Raw genomic sequence first — 19,249 nt, 5'->3', positions numbered from 1 at the left:
TCGATTTGCTTATATAGAAAACTCGAGTGTCCTTGAGTGCTCCCGAATGATCTCGAACATTCTAAAACAAAACACATCATATTTCCCGGAAAGATTGGGTCACATCCACCTTCGTTCTTGATCACCGATGACTAATCTTTTATGGTCCTGCCCTTTGGTTTGTGTTACGCCCCCGCAGCGTTTGAAAAATTAATGAAACTGGTTTTGAGATGTTTATCCTGGAAGACGTACCTTGCGTATTTGGACGACGTAATTGACTGGAAGGGTACTTCCAGAATCTTGAACACGTGGTGCCAAACTCCAACTTAATACCTCGCTAATACAAAGAAGTGGACCCTTTTCCAAAAAGAAAGTATATTATCTTGGTTATCCGGTTTCAGACAATGGAGTGACAGTGGACCCCGACAATTTGTGCAGTGCAAGAATGATACCAGCCAAAAGATAATTGTGGCAGTACCCCTGGAACTACACTCAGACCAGGGTGAAAATTTTGAGTTGGTACTGTGTCAATATTGGGCATTCGCAAGACCAGAAGCTTTACACCCACAGTCAGAATGGCAGAAGGCATAAATAGCACAATGGGGAAGTACTTGTCAAAAGTTGTGTCCGACCATCAGCGTGATTGGGATCAAAATCTGCACTTGTTCCTGATGGTGAACCGTTCTGCGGTACATGAAACTACCGGTCAGAGCCTATCTTTGTTTTGTCGAGAACTCAGGTTGCCATTGATTTACAGTTTGGTACAAGACCCAGCCAAGAAGAAACTGTGGATAACGAGTACGTGGAAAACCTGCGTCAGAAATTGGGTGCCATTCATGACAAAGTTCGCCATAATATGCAGTTGGCTAACGGTAGAATGAAAGTGTAGTTATCCATCCAGAGATCCAGTTTGCTTGTAGCGTTCCCAGAGGAGATTCGGGATTTCCCGAAAAAGAACTTGGGGAGGACCGATACAATCTACCTTCAATATCCCGAGGTGAGTATGGAGCAGGGACGATTCGTTTATAATCTCATAACAAAGGATCGATCTTGTGAAAAGCCCAGGTACGAAGATTTTTGGAATGCGTTACAGCACTTGAAACGACAACTACAAATTCATGGCCTTACAAAGTTGGCAATTCAGAAAATCGGATGTGGTCTTGATAGATTGAACTGGCACATCGTGTGCAATATACTGGAGGTGGTTTTCCAGGGCACAGGCCTGATAATATTGGTCTGTTGTTTCGCCCACAGAGGAACCCCGCAACCGTTTCGTAAAACGGTATTGGGTCATCTTGCAAGTACCGTCATCAAGGTGGCGTTATAGAACAATAGTCGCATAGGACTGTGTCTCCGCTACAACGGACGGACGCAATAGTTTCATGAGAGGGTTCGTATAGCGAATATTATACAAATTCCGATAGACATCGAGGTGCCATAAAAGATTAGTCATTGGCGATAAGCAACAAAAGCAGATGTGACGCATTATTTTTTTGTAAATAAATAATAAATCTCGTAATTAAATTTACGTTACATTATTTTACGATTTAACTTCTAAAAATTAACATTGCCATATTTTTTGAATCTATACTAGCAAAAAAGCTTTACAATTACCCTGATTATCAAAAGTAACCCATTAGATAAGTAATCATTGGATAATAATATGCGAGGGCATAGGCCAACAAGCGTATATATTTTCGCTATATGCATTGATCAACTTTGTTACAAACAGGCGCTTAGTGCTCCCCATTTCAAAAGGTAAGTACGAAGTAACTGAAATAAATTTTCATGGAAAAAGCGCAGTGTACTGTTGAAAATACTACCAATAGACTAAAACAAAGATAGATTTTACAAACACGTGTGGATACGAATTTTCAAATATATCTTGCTGTTAAGTATTGCAAAATTTAACACGAAGATTATTTTGCGCTATGTAATTGTCTTGCACTTTTAGCTTCATCGCCGCTGTCTTTCATTGAAGAGATGGAGAATCCAGAACTGTATATAAAACATGTATTACCTCACCAGGCGAAATATTATCGAAATTTAATGGAGACTTGCTTTCCACATATACGCCATGAGACAAACCACAGAAAGTCAGTGCTCGACATAGGCTGCGGTCCTGGAAAAACAACTCACGACGTTATTCTTCCCTACTTGGAGCCAGATTTTAAAGAAGCTATCGGAATAGATATTTCTAAAATAATGATCGATTATGCGAAGAAAACGTGCGGGGACGATCGACTTAGCTTTGAGGAAGTTGATGTATTGAATGTTCCCGATAACTTTGTAAATCGTTTCGATTACATACTTTCTTTTATGACATTCAATTGGATAACAGATAAAAGGTTTGTGGTCAATGTAGGTATTAACTATTATACTTCCGCAGAAAATTATATTCTAACATCTTAAAAATGCTGAAACCGAACGGTGGCTTCCTTGCCACTTATGTAGTTGCTGGTAAATTGGGTGATATCATCAAAGAACTTCGTCAAATTGAAAAATATGCACCTTATTTCACAACCAATTACCAGAAAAAACCAAACCTAACGTCGCAACAAGAAGAATTAAGAAGCCTTTTGAAGGATATAGGATTTGAAAGTGTCGTTTGTCAAGTAAAAACAGGTCGTTTTGATGATTATACTAAGGAAGACCTGGAAGGTGAAATTAAATTTTCATACTTGAATCGTAAAAATTAATTAATCCATTTGTAGGTTTTCTCATTTCAATAAACCCCTTTAAATTACCGAATCATTTACAAAAGGAATTCATATCAGACCACATCGATCGAGCTGATTCGGTCATTGATGCCAACGGCATAAGAAAATATTACCTTGATCACGACTTGTTTGTCATACATGGACGAAAAAGAAACTCAACATAGGGGTATTTCGCGTTGAATTTGTTAATTAAAACAATCTATCTAAATACATACAGGGCCGCTGATAAGTCGATCGATTATCGGCGAAAATATACAAAATATTATAATATATCTTATACAAAAGTATTGCAGTTCTTCAATGTCTACTAGGCAGTAATAATTTTAATTATATAGGATTGCCCATAAAGGCACGGCATACCAAAATTGCATTTTTTTTAAATCTATCTTTATTCAATACATTTTAAAGCAATACCTTTTATTTTTAAAACTCGATAACTCGGAAACGAATGCATTTGGGTACATTATGCTCAAAATGAAAAGAAGAATTGAAATATCGAGTAATATGCAGGGTGTCTCATTGAAAAAAATGCAATATTGGTTTGTCACGCCTTTATGGACCAACTCTGTATAATTAAAATTGTTACTGCTCTAGTAGACATTAAAGAATCTCAAATGTTTTTTATAAAACTTTTTTTGATACCTTGTATATTTTCCCCGATAATCGATCGTTTCCAAACTTATCAGCGACTCTGTATATATCATTATTACAGATAAATGCTATTGGGGGAAACATCATGGCTAACGATGTAGTTGGGATGAGCGGAAGCATTTTTCGTTCATAACTCTGCAACCGTGTTGATTATGAACCACTCAAAATCAATCACACTCCTTAGTCATCAAGAAAGCATCATTTGTTTTTATTATTGCAAAAAGAGGCACATCAGTTGTAAAGTTCACCGTTCATTTATTATTATCTTTTTAAATAAACTAATTTGTACAGCCCTTCTTAGTTTTCATAAAATTTATAGCCGGTCATGGAGTTTTGATTAGAGTTTAAAAAGGAAAAGTGGTCATTTTTAAAACACATTTTGAAAGCGTGGAAGTATACTTATAATTACACTTCCAATTACGGAAATCTAACATAAGTATCTTGGGAATCTTGCGCCCAAATACAAAGCGACCCGCATAATGCCTCTGCAGAAGGTCTTAACTTACGAACTAGGAAAACTGCAGGAAAACCTAATTCGAAGTGGCCGGCAGAATGCTCGAAACTGGTCTAAAGGCGCAGTTACACGGCGCATGGTTCGGTGAACCTGACTTGACGAACCACGAGTCGTCTGACATAGGCGGTTCGCTATTGGCTCGTGGTGCGCTCGCGGTGCGTGGTTCGTACGATCCGTTGGCGGTCGGTAAAAGTGCACACATCAAAGAAGTTCTGTTCGTTGGTTCGTGCAAGCTTCGTGTAGGTTTGCTATACTGCGAACCTGCTGCTGCCGGTCAGTTAGTTTTCTTTTTCAGTTATGTCCAGTCACTTGAAATAGGTTATAAGTTCACTTAAATGCCGTGGAGTACTGAAAAACCATTACAATTTGTTCTCTTGTTCTTTTAATTGTTGAGTATTTTGTTCCCGCGTAAATAACGCACAAGCTGGTAGAAGCAATAATTCTCTGTCTAGCATCCATGGTCGTTGTTGCAGTACTGATTTTGGTTCCGTATTATGAAGACGAACCGATTACGTCACAAATATGAACGAACCAAATACCGTTTTGACACACCTGATCGAAAAGACGCAAACCAATGCGAACCACGCATCAGTTTCGTGGTTCGCCGAACCGCGCCTTAAGGAAATTCCCATCTATGTCACAGATGAAAAATTCTTACCTCATCCCAAGTTCGAACACCCGACCTCCGGCTTTATAGTTTAACGCTCTACCATTGAACTAGTAGTCTTCTGTTGAGGGATTGAAGCAATTTCTTGCTTTCCAACATTTCTGTTATCCCGGAAATATCTACCGGTGAGTTTGAAGGTTCGAAGTTTTAATGCAATTAATGATAAGATAATTTACTTGAAATCACCTTACTCGTCGTTGGTTCGATCAGTTTATTTGAAAGCTACCACTAATTGGTTTTGCGTTTGTCTATACTTTTGGGACTTTAGGGAATTATTGAACCTTCTAAAAAGGAGGTGCACTTCTCCAATATGTTAGATTCCAAAGAAGGACGAGACATATCGATTTTGTTGAACTCAGTCACATTAAAGGATTCTTTTCCCATATCCAATGTACCTACGCTTCTGTACCAATTACGAGACGCGCGTTTCCTCAGCTGTTATCGATATTGGCACGCTCCATTTTCGAAACCATATACATACTACTTTCACTGTACCTGAACGAGGTCTGTACCAATTTTGCAGAATGCCTTTTGGGCTGACGAATGCACCGGCAACCTGGGACCAGAGTTACAACCCAATGTGTTAGTCTTTCTCGATGACGTGATCATTGTCTCTTCTGGTACAACTGCTTAAAAAAGATATTAAATTTGTGTGGAATCCTGAGTGTGGAGAAACTTTAGTCCGATTGAAAGAATTATTGACTACCACGCCAGTATTATCATGTCCTTTTCAAAACCGTTCGTCCTTCACACGGACGTCTCATATTTTGGTTTAGGCGCCATGCTTACTCAAGTATTCCCTAAGGGCGGACGTGTCATTTGCTATTTGCCCCGGTCTTTAACTCGAACCGAACGCAATTACAGCACGACTGAACGTGAGTGCTTGGCGGTAATATGGAATGTAGAACAATTAAGATATTACCTTGAAGGTGTTTCCTTAACAGATAGTTACGTGTGGCTTCAGTCCCGCAAGCTATGAGCAAGTCGGGCCACGAAAATTGGATTTTAGTCATACCAAGAGATCACCGCACAGAATATCACAATCCTGTTATTTCAAGACATTAAGGGGCGTGTACACATTTTAAGCGTTTGTGGTTGTTTTACGAAGTTCTTCTTTTTCCGATGTGAAACTTTGTGATCGGTACCGTGTGAAGTTTCATTTCAATGTGCTTTACCATCTACAGGCGGTTCCTGTTGAGCGGGTCAACCGTCACGTGAAACAATAAACTCTACCTATGTCAAATATAATCATCGGCATGGGCGACACTCATTTGGCGTCTATCGCATGCGCTTTGCGAACCGGGAGACATGAAACAACTGGCGTTAAACCTTACCGTGCCAACTTTGGTAAAGAATTTAAGGTTCGGGTGGATAGTTATGATACTGACATTGGGGAACCAACAGGAACTCTAGACCAAAATAGACGGTCTCAAAGTTTCACATGACCATAACAAACGTATTTATGACTTGCGAGTTGCGACGACGTCATGTGACATAATTATGGCATTGACCAAAACGTTTGGCGAAGAAACAAAACTATTTCAGATTCGACTATAGATTATTCTGCTAAATTAGCACCTCGATTTTTAGGACCATTTGCCATTAGTCGTAAGGTTGGTTAGTTATCTAAATTACGGACTTGAGGTTATATATACGCAAATCCACTAACATTTGGCACGTGCAGAATTATTGATGTACATGGCTAGACGTTCGTTTTCCCCGGATTGTTCGTTCGTTGAGGGTTTTACTTCAAATTGTTGACTCTTTTTCTCGGACTTTAATATTTCCTTATGTTCCATTTTTCTTATTCTTCGGTTGGTTGATTGGGTACAAGAGATAGTTTCCTGGATCGTAGCCGCTAGGGGATTAATCCCCGAGATCAATTCCCTGTTCTTTTTCTTTTTCATCTTTTCCATCTAATTTGCTCAAGTGACATTTGGGAGAGGCTGTCCTTTTTCTTAGTTTTCAATCTTTTGCTACTCTTTTTAGCGTAACACAACGACGTTGAAGTAAAGCCCATGTGCTCGTGTTTCCGTCTGTCCGTGCGTCCGTCCGCCCGTTCCATCGAGATCTCGGCCCCTGGGCCACCTAGAGACTTCGGGTTTTCGCTAATTGATAGCTGTTATGGTCTATATTTGCCCATATCGATCAGTTTCATTTACTTTCATATTTATATTTCTTTGAAATTGTAACCACAGATGCTTCTAGTAAAGGCAAACATTTTGCACATAGTAAAAATTATGTGGGCACTGCTCATAGCCAACTTTCTTATGTATGGTAATATTTCTTTGAAACTTTAGTTTACTTATTTAACTCCTCTCTTTCTCTGGACGTGGACGTGCTTCAATATGCAGATTCGACATTTTGTGTGCTTTCGATGACGATGCATCGTTTCAATACTTTGTGTTACGCGGCTTGAAACATTTTTTCTTCTGTTCTCGTTCCACAGAATGCATGTTTGTATGAATGACACACAAGAGAAAGGGGCCTTCTCTGTGCGAGACTCGGTGATCACGGGACCCCTGTAATCGACATGATTGAGGTTTCTTTTTTAGATGTGATTTCTCGCTTTTCTCTCCTACAGTCTTCTATCCAGAGTACATTCTCTCATTTCATAGTGCGCGTGCATGGTGACGTTGGGTTGGAAAGGGATCTTTACGGGGTTCCCTTTATTCTCTTTTTCGGCAAGGGGGTCAAAATGTGGGCTTTTGTGTGGTTCTGGGAGGGGGTTTTCTTTTTTTGGGGTTTCTAGTGCTGCATCACCAAAAACTGTAGGGTTTTTTTCGTATTTATTAACATCACGTCTTCTTCAATTTAAAACATTCTTACCTCTCTCAGGTTCCACTTGAATTTGCACACCTAATCGGCGAAACCTGCTTATCTTCAATTAGCTTACGCAACGATAACAAAAATACTTATCGTAATTACGCGATTTAAATGTAACTTTAGTTCTAAATGTCTCTAGTCCTTCTAAATAAACAACAAAATACTACGCGATTATTTAAACAAAATTAAGCATCAACAAATCTAATACAAAACATATTGACCTCAAATTCGAAAAACATCGTCGAAACTGTGCTCAGTCCAAATTAGCAATGACATTTACCGTTACAAATAATTGAAATGTGACACATACAGGGTGACCCAACATACTGTAGATGCTAAAAGCAAACGTCCTAATCACGAGGTTTACACAATAATTTATAAAAAAAACAGAATTCTAAACTTAAGTAGATACTTATTTTAATGTTTGGAGGTTAGTCAACCCAAGATTAATGCTAATTGTAAACAACGATTTAATCTGTTCAGATGCGAAGGTCAAATTAGTTAACAATTGTTTTTACAATATTTCCTAAAGTTGCAATCAATTTGCCTTCATAGTGTTTACAATCGACCCGTTACTTCAGGGGTATTTGTTTTAACCGCACAAAGTCGCATTATTAATATGGAACAAAAAATATTAAATAATATTATTTTTCTATTTCGATGTGGAAACAATACCGAAACCTTACTTGATTGGCCCAGTTTGCGTGCGTTTCTAGACAGAAATGATGCCGAAAGAAATAGAAACGCATTATTTTTTTTATTTTGTTGGATTGGTACCCCTCGCTTTTTTGCTGTCAACGGTATCCGTCAAATCAAAACTAAACATAACCTGTAAAGTGTAAATAACGTACGAGGAACTTGACCGATTGTATTAATTCCGATTAATTTTGAATATATACTCCAAAGGGTAGAACTTTTTTTATTTTTACTTAGCGTAGTAAAATATGCCAGCAGTACATTCTTGCTTACTTTTTGAACTCCCCTTCTCGGCCAGCCAGTTTTCAAAAATTTTGTACTCCTCGTACTTTACTTTCGATTTTACAGGCAGTAAATTTAACGTCGCTTCATTGGCAATCTCTTATGGATCTCTGGTGGGGTACAAGAGACGTGTTTGTCATCCGTATTTATCATAACTGCCGCAAAATGGAATTATGACCAAATAATTAAAAGTTTGAAGTTTGAAAATACAGGAATCACGTTAGCCAACGTGAAAATAAATGAATTGTGTCTATTACCAACATACACTGAATGATAGTTTAAAATTACCTAACAACGCCTAAAGGCAATATTTATAATTTGTATAATTTATTATTTAAAATAAAAGTCGAAATAGAAAAAATAGTATAAAGCACACGTGTCATTTGTCTACTTGTCGCACTCGGCTTTTGCCGCATTCGCCGCTACGCGGCTTATGCGGCAAACTACCTCGTGCGACAATCTTCGTCAAATGACACTTGTACTTTAATATACTATTATTTAATTATTATTATATTTGTAATATATTATTCATTAATTTTTCCATTCTGTCACCTGTCCAGACTACCGAAAAAACGTTTACAATTACCCCAATATTGACCCTATATCGAATTTATAACCCATTAGATAAGTAATCAATTGATAATAAGCGAGGGCATAGGTCAAGACCTCTAGGTATTTATTTTCCATGCATGCATTGATCAACTTTGTCGTTAGGCGGTATTTGTACAAACAGGCAGGCGGTTAGTGCTATTTCATAAAGGTGAGTGAAAAGTAACTGGAATAAAATTGATTCAATTGGAAGGTATTAGTTAAGCGCTTATGTAATTCTCTTGCACTTTTGGCTTCATCGCGCAGTCTTTCATTGAAGAGATGGAGAATCCCGAACTGTATATAAAGCACATATTACCTCACCAAGCAATACATTATCGACATGTAATGGACACTTACTTTCCACATATTCGCCATGGTACGAACCACAGCAAGTCAGTGCTAGACATAGGCTGCGGTCCTGGAAAAGCGATTCGCGACGTTATTCTTCCCTACCTGGAGCAAGACATTAAAGAAGTTATTGGAGTTGATGTTTCTAAAACAATTCTCGACTACGCGAATAAAACGTACGGAGATGATCGGTTTAGTTTTGAGGAAGTTGATGTATCATCAGAAGTTCCCGATAAATTTGTAGGTCGTTTCGACTACATATTTTCCTTTATGGTATTCAATTGGATAACAGATAAAAGGTTTGTAGCCAAATGTCAATATAGCCATTAACTATACTTCCGTAGAAAACTGTATTCTAACATCTTAAAAATGTTGAAACCGAATGGCCGCTTTCTTGCCACCTATAAAGCTTCTGGTACATTGGGCCATATCACCAAGGAACTATGTCAAATGGAAAAATATGCACCTTACTTAGCAACCAATTACCAGAAAAGAGCGAACTTGAAAATGTCACCAGAGGAATTGACTAACCTTTTGAAAGATATAGGATTTGAAAGTGTCTTTTGTCAAGTAAAGCCAACTCGTTATGATAATTATACTAGGGAAGACCTGGAAGGTGAGCTTAAATTATCACACGTGAAACACAAAAAATAATTAATCCATCCGTAGCTTTCCTCATTACAATAAATCCGTTTCATAAAACAATTCCGAATAATTTACAAAGGGAATTCATATTAGACCAGGTCGATCGAGTTGATTCGGTGATTGATGCCAACGGTATAAGAAAATTTTGCCTTGAGGACGACTTGTTTGTAATATATGGGCGAAAAAAAAACTGAATATAGGCGTATTTCGCATTGAATTTGTTAAAACAATCTATATTCTTATTATTGGTCTTTAATAAAAACATCTCTGAGTAATGATTAAATAGTGTATTAAGAAACAAGCAAGTCTTTAAACTTTGCAAATGCTTTACAGATCAATTATACACGCCGTTTTTTATAGTATATTTTATTACACCTGCAATATAATTTAAAAATAAGGGAAATAAAATGAAATCATATTATTTTCGATACATGCGGCATGGAAATGTCAGTTGACTTTCGCTTATAAAAATTACCGTCGTTGTAGATAAAATGACTTCGGTTGAAAAAGATAATGCACCATCCATTCAGCGGATTGTTGCAGAAGCAGAAAAAGTTGGTACCTGCAAAATCCAAATGCAAAAGCCTTTTATAAAGAACATGGAAAGTTGTAACAGTGGATGAAACCAGGGTAAAATAAAACGCGAGCGGTAGCCGAATTTCCGCAACCGAAGAATGCACATGAGGTACGGCGGTTTCTAGGATTGACTACCTACTTCCGGCGTTTGATTTAGAATTACGCGACCCGAGCCAAACATTTTAGCGATCTGACGATAAAATCCATCAAATTCAAATGGAGCCCCCCACATGACGGGATTGAAGGAAGCTTTGGTGTGCCCAGCAGTTCTAAAGATGTACGACAGGAACGCGGCGGTGACAGTGTTGTTCACAGACACTTCTGCCGTTTCTGATGTAAGGTGAAAGCGAGAGCGCACTACATCCGATATATTACGTGAGTGTGAAAAAAAATTATCACTAGCGTAAACTGGAATTGATGACAGTGGTGCAGACACACTACGAAACTTTTTGATTGACAAACCAAATGCTTCATTAGTATTTTTAGTGTTTTTTTTTAAAATTAGAATATCATGTTAACTTATAGGATTTGCGAGAGCGCACATATTGTCAGGATGACCGAGTTATATATGGTTTCTTTTGGTTAGAATTTTAGTTTTGTTATGATTTGAAGTTGACAAGAGAGTTACGACTGAGAAATGGTGCATGAGTTGAATATGAATTTTTAATGAATTAACCGAGTTTGTGACTAATTTTCTTAACTACGCGTTCTTAAATACACGATTGATAAAAATAAATAGCAGCGACGTCCTTTGTTAGAATATTCCACAAAACCGGCAACACTTCATTGCGACTTGTTCAAATGTTCTCCAACAAAAATTTAAGAATATTAAGTAACTGTTCGCGAATTTGGCTCCTCCATCAATCGTAGAATTTCATGTCACAATTGTTGGAGATCACAGTTTATAACTCCTTTTATGTATAGGTTGGCTTTGAATAATAGAAAAATATAATGTCAGATTGAGTTTAGTCAATAAATAAAAATACGTTTTATTTCCATTTTGCTGTGTTATGCTGCGATATATTCAATAACAATTTGTTATTATTTACATTTTGCATTAGATTTTGATATCTGTTTATTTGAAGCATTGCGCGCCCCAAGCTTGTGTTTTGCACCGTTTTCCCATTTTTTGGGTATAACAAAATGTCACGGGAGTTTCTGGCCAGGGGAACTATGATTTTCGGATTCAGCGGATTTTTTTACATGGGATACACTTGGTTTCCTTGAGTGAAATGACAAGATCCAGTTAGGCTACCTTTAGAGCTCATTTGACTGGACTAGAATCAGGTTTTTTTGTTTATAATATGCAGCTGTTATTTTATTAAGTATTTATTTACGTTAAAGGATCATAAATACCATTGCCCTGCATGATTCTATTAACAGTTTATACCGGAGCAAGAGTACCTAATACAGTTCTTCACTGTATCTGGTTCTATCCCATCTCTGAACTGTGTGTAATACGAGAAGAGGGAATACTGCATTCTCAGCTGCACCTATTAATGGTAGCTGATTCCGGAGCAAGTCATGCCATTTTGATGGTTTGTTATGTACATGCAATTTATCATTATACGAGTTGTTTTGTCTAAATTAATCCGTATGTAATCAGTAATCAGTAATGTTTATTGTTCAACAGATTCTTAGTAATCCATAAATGAACAATCATAAAATAAATATAGAAGCGTATACATACATTATTATTAAATTATTATAAAAAAAGTAAAATTAAAAAAAAAGATAAATGGAATATAATTATTACAAATTAGTAAGAAAAGTAAACAAACAGTAACAGAAAAGGGTATGTGTATATAATGGTTAATGGTACACTTAATGTTGCATAGTAGAAAGCAATTCGATGTGTACTAAATTGATTTATATTGTCTACCATTTGTATTTATTATTTATTGCAATTTATGCAACCTCTTCATCACAAGGAATTGAGTTTTCGAGATTTTTTATGTGACCTACGCAAAGGACGAGGATATAGGATTTTAAAATCGGAAAGAGATGCTGTGATATACTTAAGCATAGTGTATTGGTCTCGGGATGACGTAGCTAACCGCAACATTAAACAACAAACTGAGGTAAACGAATCGAGTTGGTCTCGACGATTGTTAATTGAACGAGTGTTTCTTGTGCAAATTTCGTGCGCGAAGCTCGTTTTCATTAATCTTAACTTCGGCTTATTTGCAGAATCGAAACTTTAAAGTGCACTTCCGTTCCGTATATTGTGATTCGGAAAGTAATTCACTAAATCGCCCGATCGGATATGCGAGTATGGAAGTGCACGAACTCGGGAACTGAAATAAGGCTCAAGCTTAATTTCTCTAAGTGCCAGTGGTAATAACTTACAATGCAATTTGCGAAGTAGTTACTAGGAAGTCAAACGATTTACCCTCGACTTTAGCACTTAATTTCAGGAGCGATTTACAAAATTACAAGTGGATATTAAATTTGCATCATTACGAACGCGTTGTCGTCTCTTTGGGAATTGAGATATGCCTCTCGGAACGTCACTCGCAAAGATCCCCTGGCGGCCTGTTAAAGTAATCCCAAGCGACTACAGGGCCAACGTTAGGTTGGACTTTCAATAATTACTTCAAAGTTCCGGGCCTATTTAGTTCAGGTACCAACCGTTGGTCGAATGGCGGTATTGGCTGCTAGGATAAAATAGTTATTCACGGTGGTTGCTTTTAGGAGTAGGCGACCTACTACGAGCACCATTGGGATGATCACTTCGAAAGGAGGTTTAGAACTACTGTGGATGGCATTTGGGTGTTGACCAGCAACCTCACTATTTGGGTAAAGTGAATTATTTTTGTTGCCATTGCGGTGGGCTGCGACAGATGCCAAACAATGTGATGAATTGTGGATTGAGGAGGGTATGGGGGAGCTAACTGGGTGTTGTCCTACCCGAAAGGGTACGGCCACAGTCTCGCCACTGGTATAACTGCAATAGAGGGAACTCTGCTTCCTGTTGATAACCTCTCCCCCTTCGTTCCATTAGTTGCCGATGCTTCCATCCATTGATCTCAATTCTCCCTTCCTTATTTTTGTCCTCTCCATGCCTCCCTTTCTGTCTCCTCCTCCTCCTCCTCCTCTTGGCTGCTTGTACTTCCGTCTGATTCTTCCTCCTTGTGATTGTCTGTGCTCCATTCTTCCCATCTCTCTATGGGAATCCCCGAGGCCGCCACCGTTTGGTCCTATAGTGGTGTTCCATGTGAAGTAGGGCCGGCCTACTTTCCATTCCGAGACAACTAGATTCCTGGATTTTCTTCTCTCGTATGAAGTTTCGGATTCTGTGTGCGACTCTGAATGCTTTGTTTATTCTGTCTTTCACTGTGTTGCTCCTACTGAGTGTGCTATTTATGTACGCTCCCAGATATTTAATCTTGTGCTTCATGGTTATCTCCCTCACTGATCTTTCCTCCTTCCTTGTATTCGGTATTGCTTCTTGGATTTCTTATGATCATGTAGCTCTTTTCGTTGTTTATTCGGAGGCCTGCCATCTGCAGGTATACGTCGCTGGTTTGGACGAAGTCCTCGAGATCGACTATTGCTTCATGCTTCACTTGGTCGAAGGCCTTCGCCAGGTCTATTGCTAGAAGCCAATTTTGGTTCCTGTCTTCCAGTGTTCAGCTAGAATCCTCCTGGTCGTGAATATGTGATCGTCCATTGATATGACTGGTGACCTGACTTTTGGGATGGGGATCTGCACTGTCTGCTGCCATTCCTTGGCGCCTGATGCGCATTGTAGTAATTCGGCCTGGACCCTATCCTGCCCTTTTTCTTCTTACTATATCCATCATTTCTTACAACGTGGAGGGGGGGGGGGGTGTGGCAAGTAATCGTTCTCCTCGAATAGTTGGACCTGCTGTCATTGGTACATATTTTTTGATTCCTCCTTGTTTCATCCTCTTTTTTTATGTGCTTACACATTTGCGCATTCCTCTCCATTGGGCTAAGCTCGGCGAATAGCTTGATTACATGTTGCGGTGACATGGGCGGTTTATGCCCCCCCCCCCCTTAGTGTTTTCCGTGCTGCTTTCCTAAGCGTCTCGACGATCTTGTTCCAAAATGGTCTCCCTTCCCCCTTTTTGTTCCTAATCTCGTCCTGCTCCTTTCTATACTTCTCCCTTTTCTTCTCTCCTATCAGAAGTCTCACATCCTACCATTCAATTCTCCCGCTTTGCTTCCTGTCATTTTTCCTTTTTGCTCCCTCCCCCTCCCCGTTTTCCTCCCATTCCATTTTCTGGTCCGATCCTACTGTACTGTCCCATACTACTACTGTGTTTGTGATGCTTATTTTCTTTGACTTGACCGAAGCAACGACACCGTGCGTCCCATCCCACACGAATTCTCGCCGGAAAAGTTACACTTCAAGGTTACCATTTTAGATAGTGTATGGTTGGTTGTCTAAGTGGCAGTAAGCTTCCGATTATCATTACTTTAGTCGGTGATCGTACCATGTTCCTAAGCTCGCTGCCATTCACGTTGTCTTGCTCATACTTGAGCATTTTGCCTATCCTTTGTTCCTCCCCTTCCCTTCCGTCTAGTCTACCTAGTTGCGCATTGAAGTCCCCTATTCTAATGCCCGGGTTTCTTCCGCTCCTTTGCTCCATTATTTCGCTCAGTTTCCTGAATTCCGCTTGTCCTCTTTTGTCCGAGGGGATGAGGATAACCGTTAGTCTTCCTAAGCTCGTCTTGATTTGGATCATACATATACTCTCGCTTCTTTCTTCAAAGTTCTCAACCTCAATGCCTCGGTGTTTCCCGATTACGATTGTTGTGCCGATGCTGGTTCTCTCCTTCCCTCCTCCTATCCACCAGTCGTAGTTCCTTGTCGCGGCTATCCCACTGGTTAGTTTGGTTTCCTGTAGTCTGGCTGCCTATATATCTTGTTTTCTTAATTCGTCGTCGATTAGCTCCCTTTTATTTGGGTCGTTTGCCTCTTGTGCACACGACGTGGCTACTCGCATGCTGTTCCCTCCTTCTGCTCCCTAGCTATCCTGATTATTTCCACTCCTCCCTGATACCATGCTGAGAGTAAATTGGTTTGGGACGGCAGCGGCCCCTCTCGCTTCCTCGTACTCCTCCAGCACCCTTGTTCTTCGGTGTTCCTCCTCTTCAGCTACCTCCCTTATCAAGTTTACTGCCCTCAGCACTCTGTCGTAGTGGTTCCTGACATTGTTACTCCCTAGTCTGTATGCTATGTAATAGTGACCTGTGGTCCCCATTATTTCTCGAGGTTCTATGATGTGTTTTTCCCCTTCTTCTCGTAGACCACTATCTGGTTGTTATATTTGTTGGCCGCTACCACCAGGGAATCGTATCCTTCCCAGAATCCCTGCTTTCTGTGATCCTTGAGGTATGTACATATGCGTCGACCTTCTCCTCATTATTGGTATATTGATCATTCCCGAATTGATAAAAGTCGGATAGGTCAAAGTGCAATTGGACAGGTATCAACGTTAATTAAAGTAAAACTAGACACCGAAACCAAAAACAAAAACCCTGCAAAGAAACCACATATCAAATCCCTTCGAACACAGAAACTTAACCCAACTCCAATTAATAAGAGAGTTGTTTAGAAAACAATACTAATAATCGATGCAAACTTCAAATGGCCAGATAAATAAAAAGAACGCACGAGATAACAAGGGGGTTAAAGAAGAAGCACATACTTACGTATGTAGCCTCTTTAAATTCAAATTATAGCCTCCAAGATGAGAGAAACGTGTATCCCGATCCAAACCTATTCGAGATCACACCAAATTCGGTTAATCGCCAGAAATAATAATATAAGAAATATATAGAATAATAGAAAAAATATAGAAATAAGGAAAAGAAAAGGAAGTGCGAAAAACATGCGCATTAAAAATAATGCACCAATCGGAGATCGGAAACTAAACCAGCTGTAATAACGGTAGTCCTCAATCAAAAATTAGTGTGATACTCAACAAATAATAATAATTCATATGCACCTACTTAGAAAATAAAACCGTTACAACCTGAAGCATTTTATGGATTTTGTGTGCTCAAGACGCTCCAAAAAGTGTAGACATTTAGGGATTAATCGTGCAGGAGATAATGGATTGTAGTAGTTTTAGAGGCTCTGGATATTTTATACTCCGGAGACATTTTAGAAGCTTCAATCTGAAGACAAATTTTTGACAGACGTGTAAAGCCTCTTTCCAGCCAATCTTAAACCTTGAAACTTTGAAAATTGTAAATACTCTAGAGCTGGACAAGATTCCAGCGTGGAGGCTTTAAAAGCTCTAGCTAGAAAAACACTCAAGTGTAAACAATCTAGAGGTTACATATTCCAGAAAGATTCTGTAAAGGATCAGACATCTTTGGGATACCAAGAACTTTTAAACTAAATAAGCTCTAAACGCTCTATAGAAAGTGCAAAACATTAAGCAAGAAATCAAAAACGCTTAGAAGTCTTTGTGTGGAAGCCATTCTGTTCAATTACTCAACGAGGGTGTGAGGAACAGTCTACAATTGGTACGAGTGACGGTGTAGTCCTCACAACCCAAAATCTCCTACCGAGTTGAACAGGTTGGTTTCGGCGGCGTCTCCCTTGTTAGTGGTACCGTACGGGAGAACTGGGGAGGCACTTAAATTAAAACCTGCAGAAGCCTTAGTATCTTAGAATGGATGAACAGTTGCGGTTAATCCATGCAAACAAACCTGCAAACTGTACATTGTCAAAAAACTTCGTTCCAAGAACAGAGAGTCTATTATCTCTTGGGGTGAACCTTAAATTCCGGAGTCTGACTTGGAGACTATATAGGCCCTAGCAATATTAATCATCACAACATCTTGGGTGCTATTGCGAATAAACATCTCCTCCGGAGATGCAATACTTCTTGGAGAAAGCTTCGTCTCGTTGCCAAAAAAGGTTAATCCCTTGAGATAAAGTAAACGTTGGCTATAACATCCAGTCGCCACAAAAATTTAGAAGCAAGTCGAATAAACGAACAAAATCGAATTGCGTTATAAAAACTTCTCTCCACTTTACACGACCGTGTTTCTCTGTAGGACTCCCATAAAAATACTCCTTGTAATGTTTCATCGCCATTTAATGAACATTAAACGAGGCTCTAACGTTCAAATAATTACCGAATGAACACTTCGGCAGCTAATTATTTTGAGACTGTTCCTTATAATGAGAAAATCGAAAGCGTAATTTACTTTTCCAATCTAACGTCGAGGGTGCTCGCGAAATTTAAGATAATGCGTTCGTTTTTCCTCTTTTTAGAGATATTTTCATTAATAAGCGATTGAGCTCGGCACTTTTGTATAAAGTAAAAAATGAATATGCGGCATTAGGGGAATGAGATTATCTTAATTTCAAAATTGCAATGTGGCGATTTTTCGTATTAAAGCTAATCCGGTTTTGTGTTCTTAAGCGATACGAATGGAAATTATTTAGAGTTTCAATAATTTATTCCACCGTGCCTGGTTTGCGTTTAAACGACCGAAAAACCAACACGTTTTTATATTACATTTATGCCTTTGTTTAATTAATTAAACAGTTTTTGCTTTCGTGTTTCGACATTAGGAGGTATTACCTCACCTCCGACTTCACACTTACCGGGTAACATAAAATAAATGGCTTACAAAACTAATAAAAGCTTACCCAAAAGATGGAGAGTCGGTGACGTCGTGCCGTCGTGTTTAGCTGTAGAGGTGGTGCTTGTAGTGTAGATGGATATGCTTAGTGGGCACCCATCTACATAAGTGCCTGCGTTCGTGCAGCCCAACAAAACAGCCTAAAAAGATTTCAGGCACTCAGGTTTGCTGGTTGAGAGACGTATAAAATTCAGTTACATTGTCGATCAACTGCTTTTGCTGATAGAGCACAGGCAAAAATAAAAACTACCTTTGAACTCTGATTGTAACAACCTTTTGAGCTCAAAAGGGCGCTTTTCTGCCTTATCTGTAACAGACAACAACACAAACAAACAAATAAGAGGACTAGTAAATAGCGCAACACAAAAATATTGCGGTATCAATGTCTAATGTCTGATACAAGGATAAATCAAAACCGTAATATAAATTCAAGTTACGTTAACCACACAAAAGCGAAATTTTTACGCATATTTCATGGAAATGTAAACAATGTACTTACACTCGTCCAATAAGAAAATAAATTAAACAAATATAGCAAACGAGCTCCTGGGTATGGCTATAGCATGTGCAAAACCAAATTTTAAACCTGATGTTAGTTTTGGTTTTATTTAAAGTGTATATGTATGAAATTTCATTTAATTGCTTCCATAAATAAGAAAGTTGGCACTGCACATCTTACACAAAACCAAATTTGGAAAATGGCGCTACATTTGCTTTTATTCAAAGTGGCTATGTATCAAATTTGATTTAAATCCCTCCATAAATAAGAAAGTTGGCACGGCGCATGCGCAAAATCACATTTTGAAACTGGGCGTTAAATTTGCTTTTATTCCAAGAGGCTATGTATCAAATTTCATTTAAATACCTTCATAAATAAGAAAGTTTGCAATTCGGTCTGTAAATGGTCGAGATGCGCAAAGGGCACTGTGAATGCTGATCGATTAGGCTCAACTTTTGGAATTGTGTTTTATATGGCTAAAGCTATGCGCATATTATATTTCATGCAATTCGGTTCATAACTAACGGAGATGTCAAAAGGGCCTACTTTATTTTTTGGGCTACATTGCCAATTCACGAACTCCTATCTACAAATTTGATAAAGAATCCACCTGCAAA

At 38.7% G+C, this 19,249-nt stretch overlaps 3 protein-coding genes across 9 annotated transcripts in view; 2 read left to right on the top strand and 1 right to left on the bottom strand.

Annotated features, from left to right (window-relative positions):
• Positions 1 to 19,249, bottom strand: part of LOC116177400 — a 271,284-nt gene that overhangs the window by 188,695 nt on the left and 63,340 nt on the right. The gene's annotated exons all lie outside the window — the stretch shown is intronic.
• Positions 2,265 to 2,911, top strand: LOC116177405. Its single transcript, XM_031496379.1, has 3 exons — positions 2,265 to 2,327; positions 2,369 to 2,640; positions 2,694 to 2,911. The coding sequence occupies exons 1-3, from the start codon at positions 2,299 to 2,301 to the stop codon at positions 2,861 to 2,863; spliced, it is 471 nt and encodes a 156-aa protein (XP_031352239.1). The 5' UTR covers positions 2,265 to 2,298; the 3' UTR covers positions 2,864 to 2,911.
• LOC116177404 (juvenile hormone acid O-methyltransferase-like) lies at positions 8,994 to 10,202 on the top strand. Of its 2 annotated transcripts, none has more exons than XM_031496377.1 (4): positions 8,994 to 9,095; positions 9,191 to 9,573; positions 9,619 to 9,890; positions 9,944 to 10,202. In XM_031496377.1, exons 2-4 carry the CDS (start codon positions 9,206 to 9,208, stop codon positions 10,111 to 10,113), a joined length of 810 nt encoding a protein of 269 aa, XP_031352237.1. In that variant the 5' UTR covers positions 8,994 to 9,095; positions 9,191 to 9,205; the 3' UTR covers positions 10,114 to 10,202. The 2 variants fall into 2 exon arrangements, with proteins under 2 accessions (XP_031352237.1, XP_031352238.1); XM_031496378.1 differs by having other exon boundaries at positions 9,037 to 9,095; positions 9,145 to 9,573.

The sequence above is a fragment of the Photinus pyralis genome, unplaced genomic scaffold (assembly GCF_008802855.1).
Source record: "Photinus pyralis isolate 1611_PpyrPB1 unplaced genomic scaffold, Ppyr1.3 Ppyr1.4_LG7, whole genome shotgun sequence".
Taxonomy (NCBI): Eukaryota; Metazoa; Arthropoda; class Insecta; order Coleoptera; family Lampyridae; genus Photinus; species Photinus pyralis.
The sequence above is the reverse complement of the archived record's forward strand: the minus strand, read 5'-3'. Positions and strand labels throughout refer to the sequence as shown.